The sequence below is a fragment of the Anguilla rostrata genome, chromosome 9 (genome assembly GCF_018555375.3).
Source record: "Anguilla rostrata isolate EN2019 chromosome 9, ASM1855537v3, whole genome shotgun sequence".
Taxonomy (NCBI): Eukaryota; Metazoa; Chordata; class Actinopteri; order Anguilliformes; family Anguillidae; genus Anguilla; species Anguilla rostrata.
The window spans coordinates 45999398-46017781 of NC_057941.1; the positions used below are offsets into that span (position 1 = coordinate 45999398).

General features: G+C 47.4%; 2 protein-coding genes across 14 annotated transcripts in view; one reads left to right on the top strand and one right to left on the bottom strand.

The window, feature by feature from the left end:
- LOC135263956 (tyrosine-protein kinase receptor UFO) overlaps positions 1-6693 on the top strand; it is a 39151-nt gene extending 32458 nt beyond the window's left edge. For both annotated transcript variants that reach the window (XM_064352487.1, XM_064352488.1), the window contains exons 14-20: positions 243-320; positions 697-789; positions 943-1064; positions 1820-1929; positions 2116-2275; positions 2457-2593; positions 3033-6693. In XM_064352487.1, the coding sequence (XP_064208557.1) occupies positions 243-320; positions 697-789; positions 943-1064; positions 1820-1929; positions 2116-2275; positions 2457-2593; positions 3033-3468 (1136 nt within the window). In that variant the 3' untranslated portion in view covers positions 3469-6693. The remainder of the gene's footprint in view (positions 1-242; positions 321-696; positions 790-942; positions 1065-1819; positions 1930-2115; positions 2276-2456; positions 2594-3032) is intronic.
- Positions 6694-7595: 902 nt separating this feature from the next.
- LOC135263955 (ryanodine receptor 1-like) overlaps positions 7596-18384 on the bottom strand; it is an 88050-nt gene continuing 77261 nt past the window's right edge. For 10 of the 12 annotated variants that reach the window (XM_064352477.1, XM_064352484.1, XM_064352478.1 and 7 more), the window contains 17 exons: positions 17805-17886; positions 16392-17707; positions 16133-16203; positions 15521-15692; positions 15257-15343; positions 14750-15004; positions 13916-14046; positions 13517-13559; positions 13227-13360; positions 12901-12961; positions 12621-12767; positions 12205-12339; positions 11635-11791; positions 11057-11121; positions 10503-10603; positions 10095-10146; positions 7596-9426 (listed from right to left, as the gene is read on the bottom strand). In XM_064352477.1, coding sequence (XP_064208547.1) covers positions 9331-9426; positions 10095-10146; positions 10503-10603; positions 11057-11121; positions 11635-11791; positions 12205-12339; positions 12621-12767; positions 12901-12961; positions 13227-13360; positions 13517-13559; positions 13916-14046; positions 14750-15004; positions 15257-15343; positions 15521-15692; positions 16133-16203; positions 16392-17707; positions 17805-17886 — 3105 coding nt within the window. In that variant the 3' untranslated portion in view covers positions 7596-9330. The remainder of the gene's footprint in view (positions 9427-10094; positions 10147-10502; positions 10604-11056; positions 11122-11634; positions 11792-12204; positions 12340-12620; positions 12768-12900; positions 12962-13226; positions 13361-13516; positions 13560-13915; positions 14047-14749; positions 15005-15256; positions 15344-15520; positions 15693-16132; positions 16204-16391; positions 17708-17804; positions 17887-18384) is intronic. The other 2 variants (XM_064352482.1, XM_064352474.1) reach the window with 1 other exon arrangement.

The window sequence follows — 18384 nt, forward strand, 5'->3', positions numbered from 1 at the left end:
CCAGGAGAATTCCTACTGATTATTTTTAAAAGAAGCATCTATTTTCATCAATATTCAGAACAAACATTATTTTTCATATGAACAAATGGTCAAGTAACAAATGTTTTGTTAGAAACGATCAGGCGTCTGCAGTAGTGTTTTCAGGTTTCCCCGGCAGATAATGAGTTAAAGTATTTCGGATCCCTACCCGCACCCTTGTGCCCGCCAGTCCTCCTTCTCACGGCGTGTTGGTTCCTCCCCAGGCGAGTTCGGGTCTGTGATGGAGGGGCTGCTGACCCAGGAGCAGTTTGTGCTCAAAGTGGCCGTCAAAACCATGAAGAGTGAGTGCTTGTGCGTCCTGTCGCAAAACAGCAAAAAGGTTCTCATTGAAACGGGAACTCTTGTGCTGAGCGTTAGAGCTCAAGCAATAGGTCCTCACACAAAACTGGGCTACGTTAAGATATGAAAAAAAAAGACATATGTTCTTGTGACAAATTATGCCTTATTATTGTGATTTTACAAGCCACCTGCATATAATTACACATGCATATGACCACATTACATATTTGAACAGAAATAAATTGTGGCATATTTAGTTTATAATATTAACATTATATTTGCTATATTATTTGTCACATTTTGTAAATGTATGCAGGTGCATATTTAGCTCTCCTCTCTCTCTCTCTCTCTGTCCCTCTCACCCTTTCCCCACACCAGTTGCCATCTGCACTCGCAGCGAGATGGAGGACTTCCTTCGAGAGGCTGCCTGCATGAAGGAGTTCGACCACCCCAACGTCATGAGGCTCATAGGTGAGAGAGAGAGAGAGAGAAAGAGAGAGAGGGAGAGCAGAGAGAGAGAGCGTGAGAGAGAGGCCACAACGAGCCGTAAGCCAATCAGATGTCACGTCAGTGACTCCTAGCCCTGTCTAAACGCCTGTCCTGTTCACCTGTACCTGTGAAAAGGTGTGTGCCTGCAGACGGTGGAGAGCGAGGGCTACCCGTCCCCCGTGGTCATCCTGCCCTTCATGAAGCACGGCGACCTGCACAGTTACCTGCTCTACTCTCGGCTGGGCGACTCCCCCGTGGTGAGTACGCCGTTCGCGCGGTCCGCGAAAACGAGAGCGTGTCCTCAAACGAACGCTTGCTGCGCTTACTGTGATGGATTTCACACAAGTCATCATTATGTGGCAGAAAGATTTGGTCAGGCGGTGCACTTTCGCTTGTGCCTGGAAGAGGGGGTAACACTTGGTCACGTCCTTCTAAACGCCAGCGCTGAACAGAACAGTCATCTGGCTGACTAACGCTACCTCCCCATGTAGAAGTATTTACAGCAAAGGTCTGCTACCCTGCCGCTGTTCTCACGGCGGTGGATGCCTGATGTCACTGTTCCACGTCTGGGAAACCATTTTGAGAAAAGCTAGATGTATACATTTCACACATAGGTGCCGTTCTGGTTGAGGGTTAGGGTTAGGGTTAGGAGTGAAAATGAAGAAAGTCATTGGCTCACTGGGGGGAAACGATAGGTTAAAAAAAAACTGCTCTGAAAGAGGAATACTGTAGGCCGTTGTTGTACATAGTCTGCTGTACCCCTCCCTTCCCCCCCAATGCACGTACAGAGCACTACTCAACATCCCTGGAACATGCTGTACTGGCCTCTCGCTACACAAAGTAACTATTTATGTCATAATTCACGAACCTGTGTCTTCTGTCGCCTTTACTCAGATATGTGGGGCCACAGCGCCCTCTGATGGAGGAAGATGCTTAGTTCGGCTCACTGTGTGCAGTCTAACCTTACCCTCCTCTCTCTCTCTCTCTCTCTCTCTCTCTCACCAACCGGCAGTTCCTGCCATCTCAGATGCTGGTCAAGTTCATGACGGACATCGCGCGGGGCATGGAGTATTTGAGCAACAAGAACTTCATCCACAGGGACCTGGCTGCTCGAAACTGCATGTGAGTCTCCACCACTGCACGTAGGCCAGTGTAAAAAAAACAAACAAAAAAAACAAACTACACCTCCCACAATGCTCTCTGTTCTCTTTCCATGATCAAATCTTAGACCGACCCCTTTTTCTTCCTGGAAACTGGGAGTGAATGTCAAAGCCACTAATGTTACAGTTACAATCTCCACTCTCCAAGGCTGAACGAGAACATGACGGTGTGCGTGGCCGACTTCGGCCTGTCCAAGAAGATCTACAACGGAGACTACTACAGGCAGGGCCGCATCTCCAAGATGCCCGTCAAGTGGATCGCCATCGAGAGCCTGGCAGACCGGGTCTATACCACCAAGAGCGACGTGGTGAGCCGCTGTGTGTGTGTGTTTGTGTGTGACCACCTGAATAAAATATCGCATTTTTAAGTTTAAGTCGAAAATAAGCCAAATCAATCTCAGTCCCATAAAAACTACTTATAGGCAGGTTTGTTGGTCTTGGATGTGCGGGACAGACAAATATAAATGTGAATCTCTCCTCTCTCCTCAGTGGTCCTTTGGAGTGACGATGTGGGAGATCGCCACTAGGGGGCAGACACCCTACCCTGGCGTGGAGAACAGTGAGATCTACGACTACCTGAGACAGGGCAACCGACTCAAACAGCCCCCTGACTGCCTGGATAGCATGTGAGTGTCTATCAGTCATGATACAGGCCACTCAGATACAGTGTGTTCATACCAATAATCACTACAACCATACTAGTGAAAACATGTTTTACTGATATTGTCAGTAATTTTCAGGAAATGTTATAGGTGCCTCAACAGCAGATGTGGAAATCCAAAGGTCAGAAAGTAAAAGTCCTGCCTTGTGTTTCTTCCACCGATGAACTCAGTCAGCTGATTTCACTAACTAGTTCTACCTCCTGGCTGAAGAATTTGCTAATAAAGAAAACCAGGCGACTAAAACAACATTTTGGGGAAGATTTTCAACCTCAGCTCGATGGTTGAATTATTTCAAATAAAGTTTTTGACCCAGTCTTTATAAGTACTTGAAACACACAAAGAGTGTAATTTTCAAATGTGAATGTCTGAATTGTGCTTCTCTCTCTCTCTTTCTCTCTCAAAGCTACTCCCTCATGTTCTCCTGCTGGTTCCTGAGTCCCAAAGACCGGCCCGGGTTCGAGTCGCTGCGCTGCGAGCTGGAGAAGGCCCTGGAGGAGCTGCCCGACCTGCTGGAGGCGGACGAGATCCTCTACGTGAACATGGAGGAGCCCGGGTCCGAGCGGGGCGCGGCGGGGGGCTGGGAGCACGCCCCCCCGCCCTTCTCCCTCAAGGCCTTCGACTCGGTGGCCACGGCGGAGGTGCACCACCCGGGCCGCTACGTCCTCTGCCCCCAGCACGAGGCCCAGCGGCTGTTCTCCGACTCCACCGAGAGCCTCAACCTCCTGGGCTCCTCCTCCACCCCCACCCTGCTCCTGGAGCCCTCCCCCTGCTCCACCCCCGGCCCCTCGGATGCCCGGGAGGACCAGGAGGGGGGTGCTAAGAAGGTCCCCTGGCATTGACCCCCCTCCCCTCCCCCCACCCCCACAGAGGCTCTCTGACACTCCTTAGCGACGGTTACAGTGCAGGTGTGAGGGCGGGGTCAGGTGGTCGATGCATCGGTCTTCGAGTGAGCGCGTTGTTTCAAGATGAAGAACTAGAGAGACAGTCTGGACTGGAGTTCTTCTACGCAGACTGACTCGCCCACAGGCATTATCCCGACGCAATGCCAGGGAAGACAGACACGACGCGGTACTCACCGCCGCACCGGCACGATACCAAAATCCTGAAGGCAAACGCCGGCTGTTCACATCAGCTACCCCTAGTCTCTTTACAATTGTACTCAGTCCCACTTTGTGTATCAGGAGAATGTGGGTATTTTTCAGAGACCACGTGACCAAAACATATTTACTTCTACTTTTAATGACTTTTTAAAAATGTTTTCCATACTTGACATTCCATTATATTCTATTCAAGGGAAAATCTGTGATGACGGACAGTGTATCCTGACCGAATTGCTATGGCTCCTAGTTAGGCCTATAGGGGAACAGTGTGAGCACAGCCGTACCAGAACATTCAGGTTTCAGAACCTAAACGGACCCGAGAGCAAGGACACATCCTAAAGCACGAGCACTTCAGAACCAGCACGCGCAGTCCTACCAGTAGGGGGCGATGTGCTGGAAACCTGCGCAATCTAAATCAGTGCGAATCGATACCGAAACAGTGTTAGACCTGATTCAAAGGAGCACGCGATGAGATGAGTGCAAGCATCGAATGCACGGTCTGAGTGTGCGGAGCCTTTGTGTCACTGCTTAAAGATCAACATTCCGACTCAGTGTTGCCAGATTTGAAAACGGTGAACCCGCCCAAAGCCATTTTTCCTAGCACAATTACATTTCAAAAGTAGCCCAGTCGGGTGGGAATCCGCCCAATCTGGCAACAACGGGTCGGAATACAAAAGAGAGGATCAAGAAATAGACGTTACAAAAGAAGACAGTCAGAGTCTGACTGACTATGCTGCCTACCCAGAGGTCCCAGTCCCAGTTTCGGTGTTTGTTCATTCTTTCAGCCATCATTGTTTTGGCGTCCTAAAAGACAGTGAGCACATTATTTCTCACTCACAAGTTTCATAATCATAGCGGTGGACTAGGGCTGGAATTCAGTCATCGGGTCCTGGAGTCAAGCATTGCCCTGACACATGAAATCACTGCCACAGACTCTGAAGGGCAAAAGAACAAACGTGTAACGTTGCGAGGAACGAGAGGAACAATGGGAAGAATGGGTGGAAAAAGAACTGGGCTGTAAGAAGGAAAAATAAGGGAAAAAATAAGGAAAAAAATGGGAAAAGGGACAAAAGGAATGGAAATGTTTTTTGAAGTTTATAACTAATACGGAGCTCATGGTTTGGGCAGAGTGGCCTTGTGATGGTACTCTTCCAGCTTGGGGGTCAGAGGTCATATAAACCAAAGATTGTCTGTCATATCAAAATGTTGAGGTCTGTATTGAAAGTTGCATTAATACTACCCTGAGCATTTCATTTCCTGAACTCTTGAACAATTTCAGAAAATGACTAACTACACAATAAAATGTTCAGTTTTAAATCAGCTCAGAGTACATATGGTCCCTTACTGGACTCATGTGTATTCTCTTAGAGTTGAAGTAACTGTGGACATTTTACAGAGTACTTAGCTGAGCCAGGGAGAGCAGAGAAAATCCAGGCTCTGTGGTACAGTAAGGATTCTGTTGTAGCTCAGAGTTCAAGAGGGCGGCTGGTTTCTGCAGAGACAGGAGCAAGATGGCTTCTACCATTGACCCCTCTGCGTACAGACCTAGACATGCACACCAAATGCAGTAGCGTGCAAAAGCCATGTTTTCCACGGACACTGTCGGCAGCACAATGAAACAGTGACCGAAGCACAGTATTATTGTTTGTTGTTGTTTGTATTTTTTTTTTGTATAATCCTGAAATTGTATTTTTGCACTAATTCATTAGTAATTTTTCCCCTATATGAATGAGAGTGAACAGCCATATGATCAAAGGCATATACGTCTATCTATGTATTGTCGCCATGTTTATTTCTTTCGTCTTCTTATCTCAGAGACAGAATGTGTACATTCCACAACGGGTACAGAGTGCTTTTCCAGACGCACGCTTTTCCAGACAAACGCTGGGGCCTCGGGTGCGAAAGGGGAGGTTAGCGCCGAGCGGTGTGGCGTAATTAGTGAAAAGGGGGCCCAAAGGGGCCACAAATTTCGAACACACAGCACCCCGGGGGGTCATGTCGTAGGGCGCCCCCCACCCCCCCACCACAGGCTTAACGCCACGTTTACGAGCGAGAGAACCGAGCGCCCCTCTTCCCCTCCCTCAGGCAATCAGGGGCGTGCTGGCTTTACTGTGGGAGAAAGGGCTCCGTTCAGTCACTCCATCTGTTCCTCTGTAAAGGAGCTGGTTTACTTACAGTCGACTGCAAAGCCTGCACTGCATTAAACCAGTGTAAGGCCGCTTCGTATGCTCCAGGTTTTAGCGGTTTCTCAGCTCTTAAAGGATTCATTACACAGTTAGCTGGCCTCACGTCGGTATCTCATTTCCGAGCCGACGGTCGGCTTTAAGGTTTAAGAAACAGAAAGGCGCTACCCAGCGCCCGTCCCGAGGGCCACGGCGAGCAACGCCGCGGCCGAGCTTAAATCACGCGTGACCGACTGCGGCGCAAGAACCGCTCTCTCCAGCTCGCGTGCGTCTGCTCGTTCAGCCGCCATTTCCTGGTCTGCGGCATTCCTTTCTCCGACTTTCTTCACTCCGCCCTTAAGCCGTGGCCCCCTTAATGATCGCACACTCGACCTTTCAGCGTTTTACATTTGCCTACGGAGATTTACAGTTCAGAGCAACGTGGTGTGTTACTTAATGTCTGGAAAAACTCATGTTTGATACTTAATTTGGCAGGGAAACTACAGCTGTAGTGGAAGCACACATATGTGCAGATTCTGCCATGAAATCAAGCACAGTAAGCTAACATGAATCATGACAATATTGTAATTGAATGATGAAATATTATGTAATTTAATTGTGATGCCAATCTGGTCAGCAGGAGAAATTGCATTCTGTTAAACAGTATTGGGTACTGTGCTCAATGATTTGGAGAGTGATAATGTACAGTAATGGTGACTAATTTGTTTGTGCTAATTTTTATTTTATTTTTTTTTGTAAAGTTTTGTATTCTTTTCATTGAATAAATCCATGTACAGACGTATCCATGCGTGATGTGGTTCAGGAGTTGTGTGTGGACGTGTGTTAAAATAAGCCATTAGTGGACGAGGCCAAGAAACTCGAGAGCAAGTATATTTACTTGGTTGATGAATGAGTGCCTAAGCTTTAATGTGACGGTAGTTTGATGATAAGAGGGAAGAAGAATGTGGCTGGATTTTTCAGCCTTTCCCAGGGTTTCATGAAGGAGGTAAGGGGGAGTGAGAGCGTGATGTATACACCCCTGATTACGAGCAATTTTAAGAGACATTTTCACTAATATTTATAAGAGACGTTCTTTCCTATGATTCAACACTTAACTATTCACATTTTTCTGAGGAATCTGCTCTCCAAAAAGCTGAAGTATTTCTGCTATCTGTCTAACCCTGGTCTGCCGAATGGGGGGGGGGGGTTGAGAAGTAGATGTAAGAGCTGCATGTCTCCACTCATCTCCAGCATGTTGATCTGGATCAAGAACTACAGCCCATGGGAAGTCATAAAAACTACTACGTGACCCATAATTCAAAGCTGCCTACTGTTTGTAATCAGTTGATTAAATGCATTATTAATTCTATACTAACATTCTATCAGCAAGACTTATAATAATGTGCTACACTGTTGGCTCAGAAGGCCTGCAGCACCACCATCCTTCCCAGAATTCCTCTCACCTCTCTCCCATCTGTTATTCTAAGGTTTTATGGGGTTACACTGAAGGAAAAAAAGACAGACGGCTCAAGTGCAGGAACAATGTGGGGAAAAACAGAAGTGTGGAGAGGAATGGCGAGATGGGGCATGCTGTATCAACAGGATATTTTAACTGTGGCGCCTGGACCCCTAACAAACACACACACACACACACAACAGACACACACACATACACACACATACACTAAAAGCCAATACAGAGACTTTAAAATATCGAAATCAGTTTAATCTGCATCGAAACAGGCGTCAGTCAAAAGACACACAGTCAGGTCTTTAGAAATAATGATTAGTTTCTCTCGCTCCCTATTGCTAGGCATGCCTGTTGCCCACTGGTCACTGGCACGCACACACTGATGCACTGCAACCAATCACATTCCTGCATGTTCAGGTAACACAGATATTACCAAACACAAAATGGGGGAGTGTCTGTGACTGCATTGGCACATTTGTCACGGTGAGGCCTATCTGTGATCTACAGGTCACCATGCGCTGGATCGAGAAAAACAGATCAACAGGTTCCATAAAAATAAATGGAAAAAAATCTAAACTACAGAATCGACAATAAAAAAAATCTATGGTTGCAACCCCAACATTTTAGTTATTATTTTCCCTTAATCTTTTCAATAAAAGGTTGACATGAGAAACAAACAGCTTGCAGCATCTGATCATTGCAAAGGCCTAAGGGGGGAAAATGAATACATTTATTTTCAAAAGCTGCTGCTGAGCCTGAATCCTGTTTGCACAGAACAACGTACAGAATGTACCGCAAAAGGCTAAAGTGCACATGGTAATGAAAGGACTGACTTTACCACAGGAATTATGGGTAGTGGAGTAGGCAGTTATTAACAGTGAGGGGGCGCTGTAAAAAGGCGATGCTCAGAAACCCGCCACATACTACTGTATGACATTGTTCCTTGGAAATGGTGTATGCATCTCAAGATAAATAACTCAACAGTGACGCACAGAATGTAACAGACAGAATGTGTGTTACAAGAAGTTTGATGAGCTGAGTTTCCCCAATCAGTCTAGACCTCCACTTATGGACAGAAAAGTAAATGCTTTGAAAAGTGAGAATATAAACCAAGGGCAGACCATATAGGTGTAACAAAACACAGCTAAACCAGGCACGTGCCCTCTAGAGTATGGGAGTGGTAATACATTACCATACAAAATAATTTGAAAGATTAAATGCGTAATCTCAAGGTCGTAAAACGTCTTCAGCATATTGATGTTTACAGTCTTCAGCGATCAGATAAACAAAAATAGATAAATAAATAAATACACAAATCATAAAGTCACTGTCAACTTCAGTGTCATCACTAATACTTACACTATTTTTTACTGATAATAGTAACAGCAATGATAATTTTAATATGAATAATAATAATAATGATGATGATGATGAAGCGCTCCCCCATATTATTGTGGTAGTCATGGAGACAGTTTTAGGCACTGTGATTTGTTTGGATTCTCACTCATTCTGTCAACTGCAGTCCTTCACTACACACACAGAGGTACAGCACCCCGTACAGGTGTGTGCAGGTGTGTATGCATACACATTAGTGCATACGCACATATACAGGTAACTATTTGAACTTGAGCTGTCTCGCAAGTGCTTTGCGTCCCGATTCCTCAAAATCCACACACACAAAGGAAGGCCATGGAGTGTATTTACAGAATCTCTCTTTCTCTTGCACAGTCGTTCTATTCCCCCACAGACAAACGTTGGCACGATAGCTGTGTGCTGCATGTGTGCGCTTCCATAGGTGGAATCACGTTCAGAGAAGAAAAAAAAGCACACAGACAAGAGCTCCAATGTTAAAATAAAAAAAAAACTGCGACTTCTCATTACCCCGTAGTCTCATTCGCCTTCTCAAAGACACACGCAGACACGTGCACACACACACACACACACACACAGGCTTTATGGCACACAGGCTTATGCCAGCTGATCCTCATATTGCTTCCGGAAACAGTCTCCAGCGGGGAAGAAATCCCAGCAGCGCTCCTGGTACATCTTCCAGACGTACGACTCCTGGGAGAGAGGGGAGGAGGGAGGGAGGGAGGAAGAGGGGAGGGGTGGGGGAGGGAGAACAGGAAACGAGGGAAGGAGAAGAGAGAAGTGAAGCGGGAGAACACAGAGCATTCTGGGCACGAGCCAAAACTCCCTCCCATCCATGTGTGACGGTGTGCGGAGGCCCCTGTGTTGATTCTGAACGGTGAGGCGAAGCAAGCCGCCAGTCTCCCGGGTTACTCGTGTAGCGTGTGCGCGTATAAAACACATACACCAGAGAATATCACATATCCGGCATGGCCGCCTGCGTGTTTATTTACTCAAACGTGTAGGAGGAAACATTACACCTGGTGCTGACAGAACGAAACACAAACGAGACAGGAGACAGAGGTCAGACAGGGGGTCATGCAGAGGGCAGACAGAGAAACAGAGAGCAAAACAGGCAGACAAAGAAAATGAGAGCCAGCAGACAGACAGAGAGACAGACAGATGGCCAAGAGAGCAAGACAGACAGACAGACAGTCAGAGAGAAAGACAGACTGATAGAGACAGAGTGCAAGACAAACGGACAGTCAGAGAGACAGACAGACAAACAGAGCATGACAGACAGAACAGACAGACAGAGAGAGAGAGAGAAAGACAGAGAGGCAGATGAAGAGCGAGACAGACAGACAGAGAGGCAGACAGACCTGTCCAGTATGCTCTGTTTCATCTTTGTTGATCAGGTACATCAGGAAGAACCTGTGGAAAGCAGACAGGTACACACAGCAGTGAGCGCACGAAGGCCACGACACGTGCAGCTCATGTGATCATTATTAGATCATCACTCCCTTTTGGCACCATGTACTGCTGCATGCTGATGGACAGATAAACAGCCAGGGCAAGGACAGAATAAACTGCCATTTTCAGAGTCAGAGTCAGAGGTCAGAGTAATTAACAACCAGCACAGACATGATTAGTGGACTGCCGAATGCAGACACCTGAAATGGCCACAAATTGATATGGACTGACCAACCTTCCCACAGCTGCAGTGACATTCAATGTGACAAATGCATCGCTAATTTAAGGTGAGTTAAACCGTAAAGCGAGTGGCTCACATGTAGTTGGCCAGGTTGTGCTCCTCCAGGGTGTGCGTCTCAAAGCCGTGTGGAGTCGTGTCAAAATAGTCGCTCCCGATCCCGCAGATGAAGCATTTGGTCTGAGACAGTCGACAGAGGCAAGTAGGAAAAAAAACAACAGAGAAACATGCAATAGAACCGTTGCACTTAAAATGGGATGTAAATCACAGCAAGAGCACGGCTAGAACAGGAAGCAGAGGAAGAGGACGGAAGGAAAACAGTATGTTCCCATTGTACCAACTGACAAGATAGCCAATCAGCAGCAAGGTCATACAGTTTCCATGTGATCACGTGATGTGTTTTTGTCAATCACATGGAAGCTTTAACATCCAATACTGTAGATAACAGTGGGGAGTTGTTTTACCCAGAAGCATTTCATATGGAAAGTCTGTATGTTTACAACTGCATCAGTAAAAGTAAAAAAGGAATACATGGAATGGTGGCGATGACCATCATTGCATTGGATAATTATTACATCCAATGACTCTATAGTGTTGTGGTCTGAGTGACAGACAGAGAGAAGAGTCCTGTACCTCCATGTCCTCCTTCACCTGCTCCTGCTGGTCCCTCAGCTCACCAAAGGCGTCGATGATCAGACCTGCAGAGTTAGCAGACAAAGAGCGCACCGAGGGTCACAAAATCTATCCACAGAGCTGACCTGAGCAGCCGTTTTTACAGACTTTAAAATGACAGGGCAGCGACGGGACTGAGCGGTTGAAGAACTGAAATCTAATCCCAGCCATGACACTGCTGCTCTGCCCTTACAAAGGCTCCTAAGCTGGACCCCTGACATACATAGCTGGACAATAAGAAGACAGTAACTAAGTAATAAGATCTTGTAGTGTCTGTTCTGCTGGCTTCTCCACCCCTTGTTCAGTACTCATCATTTTGCCACTGATTTGTGCGGTGAACTCCCACTGACTTTATTCTTACCAGCCAAGAGTAAATCCACAATTCATGATGCTTAAATTATTCAATGAAGGTTTACACGATGAAGTGTGTCCACATTTACTGCATGCGTGCATGTGTGTGTGCGTACACGTGTGTGAGTGTGTGTGTGTGTGTGTGTGTGTGTGTGCGCGCGCGTGTGTGATTGCTTATGCTGTTTTACCCTGGATGATAGCCAGCAGGATGACGATGACGAAGAAGAAGAAGGTGATGTCGAAGACCACGCGGTAGAGCTCGTACTCGTCCCCTGCGGGGTCCTCAATCTCATCACCTATCCCACCACCGGCGCGCACGCCCACATACATGTGGAACAGGTAGCACTGAAAGAGAGCACACCATACACTCACACACTCACAGGAAGACCAGGCTACACTCATATACTCACACACTTGATCATATGTGCACATGAAGAGCATGTCCAGAGACAGGGTGAAAGAAGGAGAGAGATCTGACACAGTATTCATTCCCTCATTCATTCATTCATTCATTCATTCATTCACTTACCTACAACCACCACTAATCTGCAGGGGTGGACATCATCATTGTACCACTGCCACATATTATCAATGCACATAAACAGCACTACCAAATGAAAGAAAAAAGTACAAAACCAGTACTGAATACTCTTAGTATTTACTTAGTGCTGATACACACACGCACGCACGCACGCACGCACGCACGCACGCGCGCGGGCGCGCGCGCACATCTCAAAGGGAGCTTCTCTCTCACTCACAGTCATCATGTCGTCGCACTTCATGTCCGGCTCGTCCTCATCTTCGCTCTTGTTGTAGAACTTGCGGAAGAAGTTGAAGGCCACCACTGTGTAGAGGTAGACCACCACAGCCAACAGGCCTACTGTCATCATCAGCTGAAAGAGAGAGAGACATAGGGAGAGGGAGAGAGAGAGAGAGGGAGGGAGGAAGGAGAGAATGGGAGGGAGGTAAGGAGGGGGAGAGAGAGAAGAAGGGGGGGAGGGAGAGAAAGCAAGCTAGTTAGACAGGGAGAGGGTGACTGAAAACAGAACAGTTATATCTCAGTCAATCAAGCATCAGATCATAAAGTATACTACATAGAACTGAACTTATTATTAAGAGACTATGAGGTCTTCTGAGCTGTGTACTACAGTATGAGTCTGCTGTAGTGCTCTACCTGCTTGCCGTTGTGTGTGACGGAGGACAGGATGGTACGCAGGGTCTTGACGCCCATGGCGATGTCCAACAGGTGGCAGGCGAAGAAGAAGTTGTTGTAGTGCCCAAGCAAGGACATGACCGTGTACCAGACCAGGTAGAGGAACGTCTGTAAAGAACAAGGGTTACAGGATAGTACGGCTAATCCACAGCTGCATCTCAGTGAATACGCTTACACCTGTAAAACCCAGTAGCACAAACACAATGCAGAGTTACACACAGTTCGGACTCTCTTGACTCACGTTGTCTGTGAACACAACTCCAAACTTCCAGATCTGGTACTTGATATCAACAGCGGTGATCCTGGGAAGGAAAAAAAAGTTTGTTGACACTTACAGAATAAAATAACACTCTTTCATAAATAACACAAAATCACCTGCTTTCAAAATATAGACATCAGCAACCTCAGGTTGAGAGAGTGCTCTTTCTAAAAGTGTTTGTTTCAGTATTTGTATGTGTAAATACTTATGCATGATAGTATACATGCAAGCATTAGTGTATGCACGTGTGCGTGTGTGTGTGCGTGTACATGTGTATGTGTGTGTGTGTGTGCGTGCTTCTGTAGTACCAGGCAAACATGGAGGTATCTGGCCCTTCAGACTTCTTCTCGTGCTGCTGACTGACGTCCAGTGAGGCCAGATCCATCCCCAGCAGCTCCGCTATCCTCTCTCGGCCATAGATATCCCCGTACTTATCCAGCACCTGAACACAGCACACCACGCTGATGAACTACACGGCCTAACACAAGTAAGACAATATAATGGTATAACGTTGACCACCAGCTACCAACCCAGATCTAACGCAAGACCATATGATCACAACAGCCTGACCAGAACACCCAGAATTCAGTTTCCTTACCTTTCTCTTCACAAACTTGTCCCAGTAATTATTTGGGAAAGATCTAGAATGAAACGACAGTTGTTCAGAGAAAAAAACACAGGCATTTCTCTTGCACAGTCATAAGTATCACAATGTCATCACCTTCAAGATGTCCACTACTAAAGACCCACTTGTGAAATAAAAGCCTTTAAAAATGAATGATAAACCATGCACGCTCCTCAAAATAGGCTCTTAATATTATTTGGACTCATTTACCATTTGACAGTAAATTACCTTCATTCAGTGGAGTCCTTCAGTGGGTAAAAAGTATTCTCTGTGTGTAATGGTTGTGTCAGTGCCAGGCTCCATAGTGATTTGGCATGTCCTTTCTATGGGGTGTTTGATGATGTAAGGGTCTTTGCAGTGCCAGGTACTTACGGTGTATTAAGCACTAATCTGTCCCACTGGCCCTTGATGTCATCGTCCTCCGGTTGCTCTGTGATGTATAAACCGTCAAACTCCAGTTTGCGAGCCAGCTCCTTCTCTCTCTTAAAGATGACCAGGGGAATCTGAAGGACACCAATATTTCAGCGTTTGGAGCACACATTTCAAATGTAGTTTTGGATTGGTTTTACATTCTAGGTCAGAGGTACTCACTTTTGCCGTGTGTGTCACTAGGATTGTAGGTTTTCAAGTTAATCAACAGTTAATTAATCAATTAAAGCAGCTTATTATAGTTACTGAGTTCCCACTCTATTCAAAACATTTTCCAGGATATTTCCAGGACAATTTATGTGACCAACACCTGTAATATATATTGAGATTGGGAACTAGTGGGTGGGGTTTTGGGGTGGGTGGATTGTGATCGTGGACCAGGGTGGGGGCAAAATTTTCAACTTTTAACGTTGCAGATTGCACTAAAAAAATTATCAGAGACAACTAATTGTTTTCCAGGTCATTTTGACGATTTTCTTGACTGGAAATCAGCATTCAAAAACTAATTATTTTCCAGGTTTTCCAGGACACGTGGGAACCCTGAGTTAACTCACCCCATTTGGTTTATTGGCTGCTAACTTTAATATGACAACAAAACACAGCACGTCACCCATGTCTCCAGGGGTAGAAGGATCACCATTTTTCCATGCAGTCAGCTGACCAGGAAGTGTACTGGCAGCCGATAGCCTTGGGAGGCACGTTCACATCTCCAGCTACAGTCATTTGGGCTGACTCACAGTGCGGGTTGTTGGGTTTGATGGTGTCAGCAATGCGCACCTTGAGGCAGTTGTAGCCAATGATGCAGATGAAGGCGATGACGGTGTGCAAGATGGCCAGGAAAGAGAGCGTGGGCTGCATGTATCCAGTGCTCTCCTCCAGGAAGTAGTACACCGGGCCTTCATCCTCATCGTCGCTCCCTCCGCCGTCTTCTGCCCCAGAACCTTCCGGCTCTTCTCCAGAGTCCCCGAACAGCCCGGAGCCCTCAAACCCCCCAGAGCCCTCAAACTCCTCCCCGGGGGGGCTGTCCGACACCTGAAGGATTGAAAGGCCAAAATCTGATCAGCAAGAAAGAAAAGGAGACTCATGGAAATGATAAAGAAATAGAGTCTTGATTAACCGTTTGAGGAGTAGGTTTTTTTGGAATGTTCTTTGAACATTCTAAGTCAGGGCTCTAGAACTCCACCACTTTCCATTGTCAGTAGTGGTTGTTACCTCAGCATTAGAATGTTCTGATAGGAAAATAATTCTGATCACATATTAGAGACACCACGACTATAAACTAACCTTGTAGAAGAGTAGGATGAAGTTCAGAGCAAAGGCAATGAATAAAGCCAGGAACCGCAGGTTGTAGAAGTTTCGGGACAGGTAGTTCTGCATGGGAATGGGAGACAATGCAATTAGACATGGCTACATGGCTAAAAACAAGTATTGCACACTGCGTTTTCTAGTCAAGGCTTATTACCAACCCCTGTCCCTAATTAAGCTTTAGTGAAGATTGCTATTTAAAAAGGTTGTTTTTATCATGCAAAAGGTTACTCCTCCCCCCACCAGGAATTTGTTCCTCTGGATGTCCAGCTCGTTCCAGAGCTCGAAGCCTCCGTGCCTGGCCGGTTTCTTGTCTTTCTTGGCTTTGGCTTTCTTCTCTTTCTGAGGCACCTCTGCCTTCTCCTCTGCCTGAGCCTCCGCCTTTTCCTTCTCAGCCTTCTCTCCGTTTTCAGCGCTAGGAAAACGACAGAGAGAGAGACGGAGATGCATGTCTTTGGATTGTGGGAAGGAACTGGAGTACCCGGAGGACTTTGTTTGTACTTTGAAAGGGAGGACAAACATACACATATCCAGTAATATGCACAGATACAGGGTAAGAAATTAAGGCGTGTGGATAAGAAAGAATATCAGTACACCCTGTTTCAGTACTCCAATTGATTTATTAATAAACACTCAATTGGGTTACTTAAGTCTAGGTCGGATGAAATGTTCATTGGTCAATAAACCACAAGGAGCACTGAAACAGTGTGTGGGTATATTCGCTAATTTCTTTCCTGTAGGTCTTAATTTGTATAGTTGTTTTTGAATATGGTACTGTGGGAGAAGGAGAGAGAGAGAGACTAAAAGCGAGAGAGAGAGAGAGAGAGACTAAAATAGAGAGAGAGAAATACTCACTCAGCCTTTTCTGGTTCTGGGGGTGGTTCCACTATAGCGGGCGGTTCAGGTTTAGCCTCCTCTGAAGACTGCTTCAAATTTAAGGACAGACAGAGGACATCAGCTGTGTGCAAGGCCCGGAACCTCCCACAGCGCAGGTGTGTGGCATTTAGACACACACACAGGTGAGAGTTCACCCCATTAAACATGAGTCTGTGAGTGTGCACATGAGAGTATATGAGAGCACAGGCCTAGGTATGTTGAGTTAGAATTCTCTTACCACTTTCCTCTTGGCCAAGGGAGTGCCCTCTGGGGTGGGGGGGTCCACGGGGTTGGTGTCCCCCATGTCCCCCAGTCCCCCTGGGACATCGATACCGGTAACACGACCTCCTTCCTTGTCCTGGCTGTCCTCCTCCTCCTCCTCCCCCCCGCCGGTGTCCATCATGTCCGTGGCCCCGCCCACCTCTTGCTCCTCCCCGCCCCCCGGCTCCCCGGGCAGGTCCCCGTGCACCTCGTCCTGCGTTGGGTCGGGCATGCTGGCCAGGATCTCCGTCACGGTGATGTTCTTGGCGCCCTCCACCAGGCCGCCGCCGAACAGGGTCTGCCAGAGGAGGAGGAAGATGCCCTTGCACACGCTGAAGATGAAGAGCAGGATGCTCATCAGGATGGCCCACAGGAAGGTGGCCACGCCCACCACTATCTCCTTCATGGTCATCCTCCGCACCCGCCGGTACTGGCGGCGGAGATTGCGGAAGGTGAACATGCCCAGGAAGTTGACGGCGCTGTTGAGGAAGTCCACGAAGGCGGAGCTAGACTCGGGCTGGTCCTCGTCCCCGTTGCCGTCTTCGTCTCCGCCCCCTCCCCCTCCTGCCCCTCCCTCCCCGCCGCCTTCGCCCATCTCCTCGTCCTCCTCTTCCTTCTCCTCCCCGTCCTGCTCGGAGATCTGCGAGGCGATGTTCATCTCGAAGATGGTGTCCTCGCAGAAGTTGACGAAGAGCTCCATCTTCTCCGACTCGCCACCCTCGTTGACCACGTCGAAGATGAACTGCCGCTTGGACTCCTTGACCTGAGGCATCTCCCACTGGGCCCGGTTGACGGCGCTGATCTCGAAGTAGATGCGCTCGATCTTCCTGCTGGCGCCCATGATCTCGATGCGGCCCAGGAAGGGGCGGAAGTAGTTGAGGACGCTCTCGGCCTGCTCCAGGAAGTTCTGCAGCCGCGTGTCGTGGGGCACGTGCTCCGACAGGTTGGTGAGCAGCACGGCGATGTTGAAGCCGATGTCCTTGGCCGGCTCCTGGAAGCGGTTGGCGAACTCCTCGTAGTTGATCATCTCATTCTCGTCGGCCTCGGAACAGGAGAGCAGGAACTGGATCTCGGACGGGGAGTACTGCTTCTGGCTGTCCATGGCCTTCTGGAAGTCCTTCTTGGAGATCAGCCCGCGCGGGTCGGTCACGTAGTCGCGGAACGCGTCCGAGGCCACGATGTCCTTCAGCTTCAGGAACATGTCGAAGAACTTGAGGATCATCTCCACATTGCTGGACGACTCCACCAGCATGTCGACCATCTGACGGGCAATGGTGCCATTAACCACATTGCCTGATGAAAGACGGACAGGGTGTAATAAGAAACAGACTGAAAGAGGGAGAAAAGGGAGGGATGTGGAAACGATTGTAGTCGTCAAACAGCTTTTTACCCTCTAGCAGGGACAGCAGCATAACCACCATGTCTTTCTGAAGATCCAGAAGCTCCTTCAAAAGTCCGATCTGACTCGAGTCCTACAAAACAAACAAGTACACACAACCAACAGAACAGTGAACAAAACAAACAACTTCATATCCAGTTCACTCTCAGTTAAACATCCCTTACAGACGGCTACTGGACTACAGTCAAAAGCATAATGGCTTAGGGGAAGATCGTAATCTCACAAAATCTAAAAACAACAGGGACTTTCCTGAGCAGCATAACACAGGATGATATATGTTACTTACTCCACATGACTGGGCACATATGGACTGATATGAATAAGCTACCGAATGCTGTGTGATTATCCAAATTGAACCCAGGTGGATTACAGATACAGTGAGATGATTCAGTTCTGGCACAGCATTACACAAGAGCATGACAAATCACAGGGCGTTCTCTTCATCTCCTTCTACCGGACTGGACTTCAAAGCAAGGAAATGGTGGATAAGACAAGATAAGACTTGAAAACCACGGGGTCTCTGCATCTACTCAGACTGGGATAAAACAGCTACCAGTAGTAATAATAATTA